Source organism: Dendrobates tinctorius, unplaced genomic scaffold, assembly GCF_039654945.1.
Source record: "Dendrobates tinctorius isolate UK_male_01 unplaced genomic scaffold, ASM3965494v1 ptg000081l, whole genome shotgun sequence".
In the NCBI taxonomy this organism is placed as follows: Eukaryota; Metazoa; Chordata; class Amphibia; order Anura; family Dendrobatidae; genus Dendrobates; species Dendrobates tinctorius.
The window spans coordinates 8,437,911-8,457,465 of record NW_027361749.1 but is presented as its reverse complement, the minus strand read 5'-3'; the positions used below and the strand labels follow the sequence as shown (position 1 = coordinate 8,457,465).

At 42.5% G+C, this 19,555-nt stretch overlaps 1 protein-coding gene across 1 annotated transcript in view; it reads left to right on the top strand.

Annotated features, from left to right (window-relative positions):
• The window catches only part of GAREM1 (GRB2 associated regulator of MAPK1 subtype 1), a 156,944-nt gene extending 139,764 nt beyond the window's left edge, over window positions 1-17,180 (top strand). Inside the window, exons 5-6 of the mRNA XM_073583731.1 lie at window positions 7,560-7,726; window positions 15,110-17,180. Of these exons, the coding sequence (XP_073439832.1) occupies window positions 7,560-7,726; window positions 15,110-16,010 (1,068 nt within the window). The 3' untranslated portion in view covers window positions 16,011-17,180. The remainder of the gene's footprint in view (window positions 1-7,559; window positions 7,727-15,109) is intronic.
• The last annotated feature ends 2,375 nt before the right edge of the window (window positions 17,181-19,555 follow it).

Sequence of the window (19,555 nt, the reverse complement as noted above, 5' to 3'; positions counted from 1 at the left end):
TGTTCTTCGCTTGGTGTCGAGGCCGTGGTGTTTCTCCGCTGAGATTCTCGATCCCCAACATCTTGGCTTTTCTCCAGTCGGGTCTAGACTCTGGCTTGGCTCCAAGTTCCCTCAGGAGACAAATATCGGCCTTATCCGTTTTGTTCCAGCTCAGAATTGCTACCAATTTGCAGGTGAAGACTTTTATCCAGGGAGTCTCCCATTTGGTACTTCCCTATAGGGCGCCTATGGACGCCTGGGACCTTAACCTGGTACTAAGTGTTCTGCAGGAATCTCCATTTGAACCACTGCAGGATGTGTCTTTGAGGTACCTTTCCTGGAAAGTGGTGTTTCTGGTGGCCATCACTTCTATCAGGCGGGTCTCGGAGCTGGCGGCCCTATCCTGCCGAGCTCCGTTCCTCACTTTCCATAAGGATAAGGTGGTGCTCAGACCAGCCCCTCCTTTTCTCCCGAAGGTCGTGTCCTCATTTCACATTAACGAGGATGTTGTCTTGCCTTCTTTTTGTCCAGCACCGGTGCACCGTGTGGAAAAGGCTCTTCACACGTTAGACCTGGTAAGAGCCCTCCGGAGGTACGTGTCGAGGATGGCGCCCTTTTGTCAGACGGACACGCTGTTCATGCTCCCCAAAGGGTGCAGGAAGGGACTCGCTGCCTCAAAATCGACCACAGCCAGATGGATTCGTTTGACTATTCAGGAGTCCTACCGCATTAGAGGCACGCCGACTCCAGCAGGGATCGGAGCGCACTCTACTCGGGCTGTGGGTGCCTCTTGGGCGCTTCGGCATCAAGCTTCGATGGAACAGGTTTGCAAGGCAGCAACCTGGTCCAGCCTGCACACATTTGCCAAACTTTACAATATCCATACTGAGGCCTCAGCGGATGCGAGCCTGGGTAGAAGGATTCTCCAAGCAGCGGTGGCGCACCTTTAAACAAGAGGTGCATGTAGCTTGGATCGGTGAGTCAATCTCCCACCCAGGGACTGCTTTTGGACGTCCCACGGTCTCTGTGTCCCCCAATGAGGCGAAGGAGAAACATGGATTTTTGTGAGAACTCACCGTAAAATCCTTTTCTCCGAGACGCTCATTGGGGGACACAGCACCCACCCTATTAGCCAGTTGGCTCTTGTTTTGTTTAAATTAATATATGTTTACTTATTTGATATAGGTGTGGTGTTTTTCGTTGGACATGTTGTACCTGTATTAAGGCTGATTTTGTTGTCCTCCTACTGCTTTGGCACCAAACTGATTTCCGCCCGCAATAGGGGCGAGGGTGTATACTGCGGAGGAGGAGCTAACCTCTTTTTTTCACTTAGTGTCAGCCTCCTAGCGGCAGAAGCATACACCCACAGTCTCTGTGACCCCCAATGAGCGTCTCGGAGAAAAAGGACTTTACGGTGAGTTCTCACAAAAATCCATATTTTATCAAACGTTTCTCCATTCAGAGTTGGAGTGGAAATAGTGACATTAAAATGTGAATTCATCACCCGATCCAAATATCAGTGGGATTAATAATGAGAGAAAAGTACAATGTATGGTAATCCTCCAGCTGCTTCGGTCTTCACAACCAAATAAATCCATCCAGATGTGCCGTACCGGTCCGTCCATAGCAGAAAATGGAAGCCTGGCAGAGCAGCATAATTCCACAGCTGAAGGCCATGGTGGGGTGAGAGATGCCTCTGGCACATGTGTGGAGGGGGGTGGATGCTGCTATAGATTTAGCATGTATTCCAAGAAGAACTCGCCCATTGGGGTAGAAGTAATTCCCAAGGAAGTTTACCATTGTGTATGTCATTGTGATACCTACAATGCTATATACAGAAGGCTTTCCCACGTCTACACAGCCCACAGTCTGGCTTTGTTTTTGAAAGAAAGCGGCCATGTTTTTTTTTAATCTTCTACAACCCCTTGAGTATTGCTTTACTGAATAATAATTGTAATGCATTTACATGGTTACCATAGGTTTAAAATTTAAAAAAAAAAATCTACATTTCCTTATGTAGTCTGGCTGTGGCATATGTGGAATGCTTTCCTTAATTGACCCATAAAACGTAATGAGAATAAAGTGATTACTGGATGTCTGTGGCATTGAAATCTTTGGGTGGGACTGCCAACTTGCCTGATACAGACATCTGTAGCTGTGGTACAGGGTGTGTTTGTGAATATGGATGAGTTACATGGAGATCTGGATAATTATATATGCAAGAAGCCTTTCCCATTGTCCTCCCACTCCATGTGTTCACTGCCATAAGTGCCAGGCTCCATTAGTAAGAAGTGCCAGCGTTACAAGAGGCATCTGTGACCTTATTATTCAATCTAGTTTTCTACTGTATATATTCTATACATAATGGTCACATCCTGGGGGGAAAATGGGAAGTGGGTCCTCAATGGGGCTCACAATGTGATGTGAATGGTGAAAGTCTCTATATCAGCTCTATATAATGAAGTGTCCCAGTCATGTCACACACTGTTATTATGTAGAAAATGGTCAGTGTAGATCAACCAAATCCTCACCCACTCTGCTACGTGGGACTGCCAGAAGCGCCATGTCAGCACTAATGCGAGTCCGTGGGGGGTCACTTCCGGTGCCTTATTCCATCTGCCGATCGGTGCGAGGAGAATAATTGTATATAGAGAAGAGGAGCTGCAGATTGGTGCGTAATAATGCAGGCTTTACACGACAGGTGTCATTTTCAGAGCTTGTGCCGGATGGAGTGTTTTCAGGAGACGCGACTGTTCTCATGTCAGCAGAGACGAGTTTGGGTGGAAACATAAGCTTCAAATTACAGGTAGCACACAGGGATTTCTAATATCGTGTTCTCAAGTAACTTCCCACACACGTCAAGAATCCAAGAGGAATAATTGGTAACAGCTATAACCAAAACACGCACGCCCACGCCAGTGTGCACATACGTATCCGTCTGGGAATATCGGGGAAGTGATGCAGTTTCTCATCGGTTACTCACATAGCAGTGAATGCCATAGAGAAACATCTAGAATGTGTGCAATATGCTGTAATATGACCGTTTATGGTAGTGTAGTCCCCGACATGGAAGCCTGAGATCCCTACATGTTCCCCAAAAAATGTGGAAACATAATTTCCAAGTATCCAAGGGACGTTTCTGCTGAAACGCTGCAGATGAGAAGCACATTTTGCCCTTTGTACTGTACAGACCTTTTTGAAAAAAAAAATGATCTAAATGGACATGATGTGAAGACCGTAGCGCAGGGCAATTTATGCTGTGGGTTTTTCCCTAAGAGGGCAGATAAGATTTCATGAAATCTCATCCACAATGCTAGCACTGTAATATGCATCAGATTTTTCATCTGGAAAATTGTGTATTCACCCTGAGAGAACATACCCCAACATTATGCGAAGGTTTCTGCTTCCTACACAAAGGCAAAGTCCACTGTGGTTTGTGATTCTGTATAGTTTTACCAAAACGTGATTGGATCCCAGGAGTGGGAGGACCTGGAGTCCCTTTTAGGGCCTGTGCACACACTGCAGATTTGTAACAAAAGCTGAAGGGTTTCCTGATGTCATCAAAGAATGCGAATCCTGAACTCTCATGAACACACGGCTTATTTTTGACTTGCAGATTTCGTCCTTAATAATGATCGTGGAAATATCTGCAACAAAAACTTGTGTAAAAATAAAAAATCGGTAAAAACGCTCCTATTTTACGCTGTGTTTCCTACCAAGAGATGCAGAAATTTCACATATTCAGTATTTGTTCAGTATTTTACATCAGTATTTGTAGTCCAAAACCAGGAGTGGGTGATAAATCCAGAAGTGGTGACGTGTTTCTATTAGACTTTTCCTCTGATCGGCCCACTCCAGATTTTGACTTACAAATACTGACACTGTGAACATGGCCTTTAGAAGTAATTTTTTTTTTTTTTTTTTTTAAGTTTCAGGTAAAATATATATAGTGCGTATGGAACAAGGACTATAAAGATGGTCTAATAAAGAACCCTATATGTGGACGTATTCTGCCCTGTGCGGAATGTGCCATGGCAGGCGGTAGAGCCATAAGTCAGCCACTGTATTCCTGAGAAAGCGAACCGAGTGGCCTTCCGATCCCATAGTTTTCCCATAGATGTCAGCTATAGTGCAGCACTAGAAATGTCTCTGGCACTTTCCTGCATTGCTTGACCCTGTGCTACAGAAAATAATTTACATATAAGCATCTGATGATTTTTGGCTCCTATGGTGCAAGAACAGTAGTGTCTGATGGTGTATACAGAGGAGCCATCAATTGGTGATCACTTGACCAACAAGCAAAACGCTCATTTTGAGGGCGATTGAGCTATTCATGCCACCATAGAAATTATCATTATCAGCAGCACACTGTCCCGTGTAGATTTGGGACATGCAGTTGGCATATGCCAGTCTGACGTTCCTACATTATTGTTAGCAAATATATTTAGTGCACAGAGCTGCTGAACATGTTGGCGCTATATTCAGTGAATCGGAGATGATGATAAACTATTAGAATAACATTTCATATATGGATCTTGAGATAGGTAAAATCAGACATTAAAAAAATCATAAGAAATGTTGAATTCTCTTTATTAATAACAGGCATGTCCAGGTGCTCTACATTCAGTGGTTTGTGAAAGTATTCAACCCCTTGGCTTTTTACCCATCTTGTTGCATTAAAACCTGTTTAAATTTTTTTGTAATGTGATTTGTGTGTGATGCATCAGCACTAGTCTGAAATGGGGAAGTAAAAAATATATAGGCATCCATTAAATTTATGGGATCAAATAAATAAAAATTGGCATGTGCATATGAATTCACCCCTTTTGCGATGAAGCCCCTACAAATAACTGGTGCAAGCAATTGCTTTCATAAGCCACATGCTTGGTGAAAGTAAGTCCTCTTGTGTGCAATGTAAGTGTCACTTGGTCTGTCAGTATATACACACCTGTTCTGAAATCCCACAGAGGCTGCAATGCCATTTAAGCAAGTGGCACCACTGACCAAACACCATGAAGGACAGCGAGATCTCCAAACAAGTCAGGACAAAGTAGTTGCTGACAAGTACAAGTTGGAGTTAGGTTATATAGAAAATATATATATATATATCTCAATCTCCGATGATCCCCTAAGCTCCATCAAATCCATTATCATTAAATGGAAATAACATGGCATCACAACAAACCTGCCAAGAGAGGGCTGCCCACACCAAAACTCTTAGCCCGGCAAAGAGGGCATTATCAGAGAGGCAGTACAAAGACCCAAGGTAGCCCTGAAGGAACTGCCTGCTGAGTTCCGAAGCAGAAACTGGAGTATCTGTACATACGACCACAATAAGCCTTACACGCTATAGAGGTGGCCTTTATGGAAGAATGGACAGAATAAAAGGATTTACTTACACACAAAAGTTGTAAGGCTCATTTTTAGTTTGCCAAAAGAAACATGGAAGACTCCCCAAATGTATGGAGGAAGGTGCTGTGGTCAATTAAGACAAAAATGGAACTATGTCTAGCGCCAAACTAAAACAGCTCATCACCCCAAGAGCACCATCCCCACAGTGAAACATGGTGGTGACATCATGTTGTGGGGATGATGTTTTTTGCCAGCAAGGACAGTGAAAATGACCTAAGTCGAGGGGAAGATGGTGCAAAATATAGGGATATTCTTGAGTCAAAACCTGTTTGTCAGTGATTTGCAACTGGCACGGAGGTTCACCTTCCAACAAGATAATGATCCAAAGCATACGGCTAAAGCGACATTCAAGTGGTGTAATGGTAAACTTGTAAATATTTTGGCGTGGCCTAGTCAAAACCCAGACCTTAAGCAGGAAACCATCTAACTTGAAGGAGCTGAAGCAGTTTTTCCTTCAGGAATGGGCAAAAATCGATGTGTAAAGCTCCTAGAGACTTATCCAAAGTGACTTGCAGCTGTAATTACTGCATAAAGGAGGCTCTACAAAGTACTGACTTTAGGGGGGTGAATAGTTATGTACACAGATGTTCTCAATTATTTTGCCCTATTTGTTGTTTGCTTCACAATAAAAACAAAACCAAATGTTCACAGTTGTAGGCATGTTCTTTACAAGAATTGATGCAAATCCTCAAAAAAAAAAAAAAAGTGAAATTACAGATTGTGAGGTAGCAAACCTCAAAAATGTCAAGGGAGGTGAATACTTTCGTAAGCCACTGTACTTCTGATACTTGCATTCCAGCAGAAGTAGGGCAAGAAATGTTGTAAATCAGCCTGACAGTTTCACCATTAGGTGCTTGTAATGCAGAGAAACCTGTCTGTACCACATTACTAGTTAAAGGACAGTTTGGAGCTGATCCAGAAACTTCATTTCTCTAGAGCTTAGCTGAGACTTCAGTGAAGTGACCTGCAGTAGACTCAGCTCTAACTGGGGTCACGCCCTGTAATTAGGAAGCAAATGCTGGAGAACAACATCAAAGCAGCAAGTCATTGACAACTTTATATGTGCTGAGAAGTACAGTGTGAACCAGATTACTAAGGTCAGTTGTCAAAATTCTCACACAAAAAAGTTAATGGCAATGCCATGTGCTACCCACCATGAGAGTAAGATTAGGAGCGGCACACAGTGGGACAATGTAGGAGTAACTACTGCAGTAGATGAGATCAGCAGTAAAAAAAATACCGTATACACTACATTGAAAGTCCTCAGCTTGTCCTATTATCTTCTGCTGTATGTGAACGGAGCATGTACTATACTCACTACCCACTCTAATGATGGCATGGTCCATCTGGCCTGTATGATGCACACTAATATGTTATGACACTAAAACCACCTGCCTAATATTGCCAGAATGTGTGACCGTCCCTCTACTACCACCAAAATGGGTCCAATGTTTTGAGGCACCAGAACCAGCAAGGTGTACTGTATCATGCACAAGGACATCAACAGCAGATCCTTAATGTCCCACTACATTTTGGATAGCTGTCTACCCAACAATTGACGGCTGTCATTTCACAATTTCCCAAGATTTGTGTGTTTTGAATATATACTACCCGATCTGTCTCCTTTATTACAGTTTGTGGTCCCCATATGCATCAGATATTCAGAAGGTATTAATGGGTCCTGGCGACTTTACTATAAAGGGTATGGGAGCTTTGAGGTGGGCCTCCATGGATAGGACTTTTTCCCTAGAAATCTACAAATGCAACAACGAGACTGAGATCTGGAGGTCAAGTCATCATTTGAAACTTGGTCATGTTCTTTAAACCGTTGCGGCACAATTTTTGCAGCATTTCGGTCATGCATTATCTGGCTGAAAGTGGGCACTGCTGTTGGGGAATACCGTGACCATGGAGCGGGTACATGGTCTATAATAATTTTCATTGTTGGTTCATGTCAGATTAACATTACAGAAATGTCCAGTCCAAGCTTTTTATTAAACCTTTTTCCCATAGTGCATTCTTCCCCAGGTAAGTGACGCACACTCGCCTAGCTCTCCAACTAAGGTAGAAGATGTTTCGTCAGATCAGGCCTCCTAATAACGTACTCTGATCTGTGTATACTGGCATGTCAAGCTTAGATGAGTAATAAACTCTCTCCTCCATTTTAGGTAAAGGAAGAATGCAGACTCTTGAATGCTCCACCTGTGCCTCCTCGCAGTTCCAAACCATCGTCTCCCACCCCATCTGTTCCTCCGCCAACAGGAAAAATGGCACGGCAGCAAACGCGCTCTCCCAGTCCTACGCTTTCCTACTACTCCTCAGGGCTGCACAGCATGTAAGTACTACCTGTCTGTAATGCTGAGAGCGGCATCATAGTGCAAAACTCAGCAAATCCAGAAGGCTGGAGGTGACTTCTAGCTGTTCTCCCATCACTTGGCTTGCATTAGATGTAACTTTAGTCCAGCAACTTGATAAGGACAAAAGAGCATTATTTGGCTGCAGGCAAATATTTAATTCCACTTATTAGGTCACCAGAATAGAAAAAAAAATTCCCATAGCAAAATGAAAATGATACATAGAAGTTATTTGAGGAACCAGAGCAGATTTTTACATTAAGGGTTCTTATTGAACGCAGACCTCAAAAAATATTGGGAACATTTACAATTATTTGTCAAATTCTTTTAGAGTAAGCACACCTCCAAAGTAAGTATACTGAAAATCCTAAATGTCGTTACTGCAAGATTGAAAGAAAGTTCAAAACCTTCGTAGTTATCATACGTGGTCAGGAACCAGTCGAAACAACAATAATAGTTCCCCCACCGAAAATAAGGACTATTCAAATAATAGTGGAGTACTCCCAGCAACATGCCAAATTAAAGAAAAAGTGGAGTAACCATAAACCACAAAACAAAAGATGTATGAAAAGATAAAAGAACAAGCCTTTATCATCTCACGTTTAAAAGAATATCAAACATTTATAAATAGATGAGGAGAAAATGGAAAAGATCATCCAATTGCAAGGCAAGAAATCACCCTTACATATGAAGTGACAGTAGGCAAAAAAGCCGCATGCAAACATTAATGCACTCAAGTCACCTATGTGTGCTGTATAGCTACCCCAGAACTACGTCTCCATTCAATACACAAGTGCTACATGGTGCCAATAAGGATAGCAAAAGAATGCGGCGCAAGAAAAATCTCAATCAAAAACCCGGGATCCCACCCGGTGTCCATAATGTCCAAGTCACTTACCCATAATGGGATTACAGAGAAGGGGAGATGCCTCGCTCGACCCCCGACGCGCGTTTCGCCTCGGCTTTCTCAACGGGAAGTGCCTGTGTGGTGTCATCCACCCATATATAAATGCGATGTTCCCGGTGTCTGTAATCAAAGCGGCGCATGCCCAGTGGGAGCCAATCGGTACTATCGCGATGACCCGCCGCCACCAATGAGCCGCACGCATGTGTGGCAAAAACACCACTAGGACGTCATCAACATGCACGCTTCTCACAGAATGATGGCCGGAGAATCGCGCACCGAAATCGGACACACCGCGCATGCGCACGAGATCAGCGCAATCTTCGAGAAGACTTGATGCGGGCAGCCATAGTGAAGGAGTCTAACAGGATCCTAGTACCACCCGCGCATGTGTACAAAATCAGCGCCATTTTCAAGAAGACTCAGTACGGGCAGCCATAGTGGGGGAGTCTAATGAAAACATAGTGCCACCTTCAATCATAATAAAATACGCACTATGAGGAGGGGAAAAGAATAGTCAAAAGAGAGTCTATGTCTGTAATCTTGATCAAACAGGCCCAAAATGTAGTGGCCAGATCAATATGTCCCCTACCCCATGAATAAAGTGCCGCGCATAATTTCAGCGCCATTATGAAGGGGACTATTTTTAAAGAGACTAACTGCAAACAACTATTGTAATGGTGTCTACCGAGCATGATACATAATCATAGATAGAATGTTATAAGGGGAGTAGATCATAAAAATGTCTGTTTGATCTTAATCAGAAAAATATAATACACCCCAAAATATAGTGGCCGGGACAATATATCCCCAAACCCCATACACTATGCTCTAGCATTCCAATTCAACACCAATAAAGAGGGAGTTCATCACAAACCACCATAAGTAGTATTAATGAACACAAAATGTCATTCTAAATACTAAAAACTCCTCTATTAGATGGAGGCCAAAAAAAGTAAGGCGCATATGCACCAAAATATACCTCGTAGTAAGACAGTATAAAAAGTACAAGATCATGGTATAGATAATATATATTGGCTGTCTTAGACCACAATGAATTCAGTAATGCACGACAAAATACATCATTTACAATGAATATATATACCATATTATTACAGCTAACAGTAGATCAGTAAGTGGGTACATCATAATACATTAGCCTCAAAAAAACCCACAGTATATAGGGCACAGCCACCCGCCCACTCAAAATAACAGTTCTTCAATGAATCAGAAGTGAATGGAAGAATCCACAGAAGAACTGCCAGTGTCTGCCTCAATTCAAGAATTTTAAGAGTTTTTAATTTTTTTTATCCAAGAAATATTGTTTCTTGCGGAGTTTGACATGCTAAGCATGCCGAGATGAGGAGACTTAAAGCTCCTCTGGCTTTAAGTCTCCTCATCTTAGCATGCTTAGCATGTCAAACTCTGCAAGGAGAAACTATACTTCTTGGATATCAGTCAGACGCCTCTCACACAGCCAAACCAGATCTCACACTTTGCACTGATGAGGGGCAGTAACCCGAAACACAGTGTCTGCAAATTGAGATTCTGGTTTGGCTTTTATCCTAAGACATGTGACAAGGCTTGTTAAAGGGTCGACATTGACTTTTAGGATTGCTACTTCCATTAGGTGGCACTAGAGTTCTAGTCATCTCCCTCTCTGAAGAGACGATTTGCATAATTTTTTTTTAGAGTGGACAATTAAGTGGTTCTTAGAAATGTCACTTAAAGGGGTTATGTAGCTCCTGTCACTTCCTCATCAGGAGGTGAGTTGTGAGTTTTGCTGGCGACATTGAATCAATAGTCACTTGACAGGTTTGGCGCTTCTTTGATAGAACAGGTGTGATACCTGCAGATAGCCGGCAAAAGCAGCTGTCCGCTTTACTTTTGCAGCAACTTTCACCTCTGAAAAGTGGAAGTGAGAGACGACTGACAACACCTCTCTGAGACTGCTAAATGACCACCCCTCTGGAAACAATTCTGGGCTCATTAATAGTCTTCTATTTATTAACATACTACAGCTTGAAACAGACACCCTTTACTGTGATTTTTTTTTTTTTTTTTTCCTTTTAAGATAATTTTTCTTATTTTAGGGAAAATGCGCTCCCTGCATGTGAAAAAAATAAATGCAGAATGAATGTGTAAGAAATCAAACATTCTTGTGCTCCATAACTATCATGTGAGAAACTATAGATAATAATGTGCATAAATACTCAATTCTGTTGACATAAAATTAATGAAAAGCTTATTTCTACTCCAACATCAAGTTTTCTCATATCCACAGGCTAGGTAATCACCATGTGATCACTAGGGGTCTGACCACTGTGACTGCCACTGAAATGGCTTGTCTGAGTGCAGCAGTGGGCTAGTGGTCATTGTCTGAGATTGCTAGAAAAGCTGCATGCTGTGCGCTGCTGCCATCACATGCAGTCCCATAGACAATATATAGACTGGGGACTGCTTCATTCTGACGGGACAATTTAAAACATCATTTTTGGGATGTCTTGATTCGACTGCCAGCACCCCATCACCACCACCACCACCACCACCACCAAGAACAGTTGTCGCCGATCATGAGAATAGGTGACAACTTTTACTGTTAACCATCTAAAGTAGATTGGTCACCAGATTTACAAGCAGTACAATTGTTAAATAGAAGTTGTACCTGATGAAGATGCTGTACTTACTCTGAAAATCCATGCCCACCTAGCTTGATAAGCATCTCTTCACGTTCCCGCCTTCTGCTGAGATCTCACACTGCTCGGTACAAGCTGCAGCTGTCAGACAGGCTGAGTTGAGACCGAGTCTCACTCTATAGCTGGGCTCATCTTAATATCAAGATTATACAGCCAACAGGATGTGGAGTTTCAAAGGAAGTGCATCAGCCTCGTTACATGTAAGGGATCTATTTAATAATTATACTGCTTGTACTTTGAAATCTAGTGATCGTTTTGCTGTGACACAACCTAGTGTGCTGAACTCCTTGACCCAGGATGCCATGAAGTATAATGAGGAATATAACTTTTTCCATTTCACACAGACCTCAGTATTTGCTCATGTGCTGGAGTAACTGGTGACCAATCTTCACCAGAAAAAATATCAGTCTGTTTCATCATGCCAGAATCCTCCAAAATACGGTAATCACTTTCCCATAAGTAGTCATTTCTATCGAAATTTATTTTGAAACACCTGATTATGTTAGAGGTTTACACTGCGTGAATAAAAGCACAGTGGGCATGAGATTTCTATGAAACCCATCCACCTTTTTTTTTTTTTTTTTTTTTTTTTTCTTTTTTTTTTTATGCTCAAAAATACACCATAAAAATTCACCTAAACCTGATCATGGGAACTTAAAGGGTTTTTTCGGGACAATTTTTTACTTTTTCCTGCCAGCGATTCAGCTGCTCCATGTCAACAGAGCAGCTCCTCTTTTTCTGGACTGTTCGGTGGACTGTTCGGTTGACACCCGGCTTCCTACAGTTAGGCAGCTGGGAGACTGCTGTCGGTCAGCATGACGTCTGCAGTCACGCGGCATTGACTGCAGAAGAGAAGCAGCTGCTCTGTTAATGAGACGTCAGCGGAAACCATTGCTTGCAGGAGCGGTCTTCCTTTAAGGGGGTTTCCAGTACTGGAATAGCGATGACCTATTCTTAAGATGGTTCACGAATATCAGATTGATGGGGGTCTGACACTTGTGGCTGCTTTTTTGTAAAAACAGCACCTCTCCTGTCCACATTTTGTGTGTGGGGTTTTCTGTTAAGCCCCATACATGCCAATAAGGCTGAAGTGCAGTAGCAGACACTATGAATGGTCCTGTCATCTTGCACGAACCCTTTTACTCTTAATTCCTATGAGTTGCATATTGTACAGATATATTACACCTATGGCCAGGTGTAGTAATTGTGTGATCTTGCCCCTATAGCCATCTGTAGCTGAGCCACATTTGCCATATAGATGAGATACCTGTTGTATCCCGTAGCTCAAGTTCCTTCTGTGTCCTACTGACCATATTGTTGCGGTATACATCATACATGGACTTGACCTCGGCAGTTCCACTGACATTTGGTTAGGTCGGGTGCCAATGTCATGGCTTTGGTTGGCAGCCTTTGGCAATACGAGTGAGCAGAAAAGGTTAATGATAACAGAGAGTCTTTCATTCATCAGACATATTTACTTAGAGACAGATTATTTTGGATAGTTAATGATGCTTTAAGCCCTAATGAATTATAAATTATTTTATCTTAGAGTAAATAAAATATACGCCGGCCACCAGTATTGTCTCATGAAGACAAAGCAGTGTGGTCAGCAGATGGTAGTGGGACGTTCATCTGTCTCCCAGGTATTTGGGGTTACCGACATTACTCAGAAGAGCCGTAGACTTCCTTCTGTTGAGTTATTACCGTACTCCGGGTTCCTTATTACATTAATGCTGCAGCGGAATACAACACAGAGGACCATGAAATGGGAGCTGTAGAATACGCTATTTTGGAAATGTGCTACGCTCAAACAAGGTTTTTTTTAATCAGATTATTTCTATCATCATACTTCGTTTCCATATTTCATTACATAGAAATGTGAGCATAAAATGCATGCGAGCTATGAAAACGTCATGTTGGCAAATGCAGTCATGAAACCACCATAATCTCCAGCCTAAAGTATCCACCACCTTCTAACCCCGTTATCTTAAAAAACAATATGTAAGACACATGGTAATAACCTACAACTTAGTATATTAAATTTGGCATAGAATAATACAGCAGGAACTCATTTAGTTATTTTCTGTATCGTAGACCGCAGAACAACCAGGTTTAAGCAAGTTTCTGAGTGGTGGGGCAATAAAAGTAAAGGCTAAACAAGGACTAAGCGTGCGTCTTACTGCAACGATCCGTCATTTAGCAGGAATGTATGATGGACAGAGCCCTATCCCTTCTTTCTACGCCATGCACACTAACATACTAAGCCATACTGGACCCATGCGCACTAACATACTAAGCCATACTGGACCCATGCGCACTAACATACTAAGCCATACTGGACCCATGCGCAGTAACATACTAAGCCATACTGGACCCATGCACACTAACATACTATGCCATACTGGACCCATGCGCAGTAACATACTATGCCAAACTGGACCCATGCGCACTAACATACTATGTTATACTGGATCCATGCGCACTAACATACTAAGCCATACTGGACCCATGCGCAGTAACATACTATGCCAAACTGGACCCGTGCGCACTAACATACTAAGCCATACTGGACCCATGCGCACTAACATACTAAGCCATACTGGACCCATGCGCACTAACATACTAAGCCATACTGGACCCATGCGCACTAACATACTATGTTATACTGGATCCATGCGCACTAACATACTAAGCCATACTGGACCCATGCGCACTAACATACTAAGCCATACTGGACCCATGTGCACTAACATACTAAACCATACTGGACCCATGTGCACTAACATACTATGTTATACTGGACCCATGCGCACTAACATACTAAGCCATACTGGACCCATGCGCACTAACATACTAAGCCATACTGGACCCATGTGCACTAACATACTAAGCCATACTGGACCCATGCGCACTAACATACTAAGCCATACTGGACCCATGTGCACTATCATACTATGCCATACTGGACCTATGCGCACTAACATACTAAGCCATACTGGACCCATGCGCACTAACATACTAAGCCATACTGGACCCATGCGCACTATCATACTATGCCATACTGGACCTATGCGCACTAACATACTAAGCCATACTGGACCCATGCGCACTAACATACTAAGCCATACTGGACCCATGCGCACTAACATACTATGCCATACTGGACCTATGCGCACTAACATACTATGCCATACTGGACCCATGCGCACTAACATACTAAGCCATACTGGACCCATGTGCACTAACATACTAAGCCATACTGGACCCATGCGCACTAACATACTAAGCCATACTGGAATACCACACTTGGGAACATGGATCAATAAAAATGACCCACTTATTTGAGGAAATTTTAAAGGGGTTCTCCTGTTTTCATTTTTTTTTTGCAGTCCGTAGGCTCACAGACTTGTAAAGTAAACTGAGCTTTTAGTTTCCCTCCTCAGGTCCAGTGATGTTTCCGCCATTACTGTGATCTTTGTTGATCAGTTGCAGCAGTGACCTAATGTGTACAGTGTTTCTATCCACTTTGTGTCTAGAACTGCAGGAAATGTTGAGCCCAGCCATTGGCTGCAGTGTTTACATTGCATCGCTAGAGCCAGGGATCAAAAGCTCAGGCTAACCACTGAGCCACCATCATGCCTCCATTATATCATATGGGTTTGTTGTAGAGATACACATTGCCGTACATGACAGAGGTCTGGTAGAATTTGCGCAAATCTCCTGTATGTACAATAAGGAGTTGACTACTTTGTTCTTTCTTCCAGTGGAGTTTCAGAAAATGAAGTTGCTAGCTCGTCGGACAATGCCCAGGTTTCATGTTATCCCTGTAACTGGATCAAGAATGAGTCAAGTGATGCTGAGAGCAAGTTGCCTTGTGGATTAGCAGCTCCTGAAGTCCTTCCCTCTCGACTATCGTGGCCAAACCGTTACTGTGGTGGGGCTGAAGGCATGAACACAAACGACCTGCTTGTGGACCAGTGCCGCAGTTATTACAGCTATCCTCGACAAAAGACCCCAGCCACACCAAAGAGAAACTTTCCTGCTCCGTTTGACTTCAATGGGGTTGACCCTTTAATTGGGGGCACACCAAGCGAAGTTACTGACATTGCTGCCGGCTGTCCAAAGTCTGCCAGCTACTCATTGGACGCCTCATCTGAGAAAATTGTCCCGGACAACAGCACAAAACAAAGTATGTCATGTCCTGCATTACCCCCGAGAGCACCTAAGACAAGTGAGGTAACCGCAGTCCTTGAACCCCTCTCTCTTTCCATGAAAATTGATGGAGCAGAAGAAGGCTCACAGACTTGCTCCCCAGATATCACAGAAGAGCATTATTTGTCTAAAAAGGGCATGCAGGACATTTTCTCCATTTCATACCCGTTTTCTTCTCCTCTACACATGCAGCTAGCGCCAAGGTCGTGCGGAGACGGCTCGCCTTGGCAGCCTCCATCTGACCTCTCAGGACTGTCCATTGAAGAGGTATCGAAATCCCTTCGATTCATCGGGTTATCGGAAGATGTTGTCTCCTTTTTCGTCTCTGAAAAAATTGACGGCAATTTACTCGTCCAGCTTACAGAGGAGATACTTTCCGAGGACTTTAAGTTAAGCAAACTGCAGGTTAAAAAACTAATGCAATTTATTAATGGTTGGAGGCCTAAGATGTAAGCCTGAAGGTCATATGGAAGGTACGGAACAAATGTATGGGCACCCGCGGCGTATGGGCTGATATTTGAACAATCTGAAAATTGTTACTTTGCACTAAGAGAATAATGGTGGCTGTATATAGTCCTACTAAAGAAGAAATTACTATGCAGTGAAAGGTACGAGCTGTAGTTGTATCACTTAGTACTGTATGCATTACGAGAACACTCACAGTGTGCCTTGTGCATCACTGGCCACTGAGCGGCTGCTACACAAATGTTCACAGACGTTAAAGGGAATTTTACTTTATAAGCTTCATGTTGAAAAATATAATATATTACTTACTAGCCAAAGCAACGTAGTTATGTTATCTCCAGACTAGAATTCATTAAAACCATTGACCTTTCGTCTCCCTTCCCCGATATAATATGAAGGAGCACTTAACTGTATGCAGCACACATGCAGATCTATTCCACGCCGCGTGCGGGATTTCCATACGCTACATTAAAGGTCACATTTCATTCATGTTCCAGCTTTCGCGTACATGATGTGCTATGTGATTATATATTACCTGTTTGGATCAATAAAACATAAGATTTCTGCATAGTAACTCCTCCACAGCGGACGCAGATGAAACCGATCTCCGAGAAACATCTGGTGTGTTCTGTGCAGAAGTATTATAAAGAATATTATTCTTGCCTTTGTTACCAATGTTTTATGGTTGTTTTGGTTTTTTTTATTCCAGTGAATTCAGTCAAGATACAGATAACAGTGGTACTTGGTATTAGTGTTTTATGCAAAAAATAAAATAAAAATGTATCTCAAGGTGTGCTAGATCTAGTCGTGGGCTCTGACCCTTGTCCATAGACAGACTCCCACCCCATTCCCACTATCCGATGTTTTGCACTTTGTTGCCTAAGAGTGGCCTGGCTTATGATTGACCATTGGCCTACGAGACTATTTTACTCCAGCTTCCGAAGGATGAACCTCAAACGGTCAAGTATAGTTTTTAGGATGAAGATTATTTTAAGTCATATTTTGTTTTTTTGTTTTTTTTTTTATAAAAAGCAAGTCCCAGAACAAAACCACTTGAGATATAGAGAGCTCATAGTGTGGTGAAGCTATGGACATTTATAGACTATGTATGTTTTATGTATATAAATATGTATAATATATAAAGTTATTTTCACTCTTCGTGTGAGACTTTACTTTCTTCGATTTTGTATTTTTGCTCTTTATTCCCTATTAGGAAAATCACCTATGCATGGATAGCTGTTAATTATATAAAATTACAGTTCTGGCGTTAAACTTACCTCAATCAAGAGCCCAGCCAGTTATAGAAAATTGAATGTGCCACTACTTGCCAGCTCAGCACCGTATGCTTCTGCCGTGGCACGTGTGGAGAAGATCATAGCACAGACCTGACCCCAGCTCCTCGTCTGCGATCTCACAGCAGATATATGGCACTAGCCTATAGTGCTGAGCTAGTAAGCAGTGACGCATAGCAATAACTTACAGTACGAGCCGCTACCTCCTAGCTCAGCACTATAGCGGATTGCAAAAGAAGCACTCAGCCGGCCAAACTTTAAATGTGTAGTTATTGATGCCAGGGTGAATGGCACATTGGCAGATCACTATGTGACGTCACAGCGGCCGCCAGGGATTTGTGTGGCATAGTATGCTTGGAGAAAATGGGGGCACCACAGAAACCATATAGCTGCACCTCTATGGGTGGGGCATCGGCTGGCTGGGCTGGACTGCTTAGCATGAAGTACATGCCATTATGACTAGTCCAACTGATTAGCATATGTAGGAACAAAAGATTAAAGGGAATCTGTCACCACTTTTTTCACATATTGTGTAAAAATATCATTCAATTCAGTGTCAACTATGCATTATAACAGTACTTTTCATACCCCTCAACTCCCCACCTTTGATCAATGAATACCGTTTATAGAGAATATATCGTGGCACAGCTGTGTTGGTGCTCAAATAGGTTCCCAAACTGACATGCAATGCAAATTTAAGTTTGGCACTCCACTCGTAGGCATCCGTTGAAGAAAAGAAAATTTTATTGCAGCCAAACAAGGTGTAAATGTTTCGGTTTCGGTCACGATCGACCTTCCTCGGTACACTGCAGTATACAAATGAATGGAATAAGAAGATCTATATACAAATATGCTAATTAATACATTAAGTGACATTTAACAAAATGTGAAACACAAGAAAACCAGAAAATAAATTATCAAATAGATCATTTTACCCCCCCCCCAAAAAAAAAAATGGGGGAGGGGGTGGTCGTTTTATACCATAATAAAAGTGAACAAGAGACTCATAGGTGCAAGAAGAGGAGGAGGAAACCTACCTGACTGCCAATGAAATTAATTGAAGGCTTGTAGACTGTGACCTAGAGCAGTATGAATGATATTCTAAGTACTTGCATATACACTGCAATCTTGAATGTGCCCTGTGATGTATTAGGAACTACCTTAAAGGACTGTGAGCCCTTATGTGGAGTATGGTGGATAAATATAGCCACAATAGGACAGGTATCTCTAGAATGAAATAATGCAATTGTTACAATCATGAGATTGATTGGGTGCTACGCCAGATGACCTGGCCTTCACAGTCATCAGACCTGAATCCAATCGAGTTGGTTTGGGGTGAGCTGGACCCGCAGAGTGAAGGCAAAAGGGCCAACAAGTGCTAAGCATCTCTGGGAACTCCTTCAAGACTGTTGGAAGACCATTTCTGGTGACTACCACTTGAAGCTCATCAAGAGTGCAAAGCAGTAATCAAAGCAAAAGGTGGCTACTTTGAAGAGCCTAGAATATAAGACACAGTATTTTCAGTTGTTTCACTCTTTTTTGTTAATTATATAATTCCACATGTGTTAATTCATAGTTTTGATGCCTTCAGAGTGAATCTGCAATTTTCATAGTCATGAAAATAAAGAAAACTCTTTGAATGAGGTGTGTCCAAACTTTTGGTCTGTACTGTATACGTAAGTAAAATACTTAAAAGTGGGCTGGGAACCTATTTGAGCACCAACACAGCTGTGCCACAACATATTCTCTACGGTTTTTCACCCTTACATGTGCACGCTGTCCACAATGTCTAATCACACTTTTTCATATAACCCGGACGAAACCAGTAATCTGTCTGTTACATCTTTCTAGTGATTTTCTGAAAGCTCCCCCAAGAGAAACAAGAGGGAGGGATCTCGAACGTGAATTGCGACACCAAATCAGCTATGAGCTCCACTACGCCACCTTTTTCGAATATCTTTGTGTGCAGAGGACAAGGGGACTTAGGGTCCCTCTTCGTCTGACGCTCTTTAGTGATTCTCCCGAGTATTGCCAGAGATTTGAGCAAATCTTGAACAAATGTTCATTTGATTTCATGACGTTAACGGTTGAACATCTACAGGGAGTTATTGCCTCGACGAAAGAGACTATTAAAAACATTGAGACCCAGTTGTCCCCTGCGGGTACCGCAGAAGAACTTGATGTACTTAAAACAAGGATTAAGACTGTCACTGACCAACATAGACGGGACACCGAGAGTAG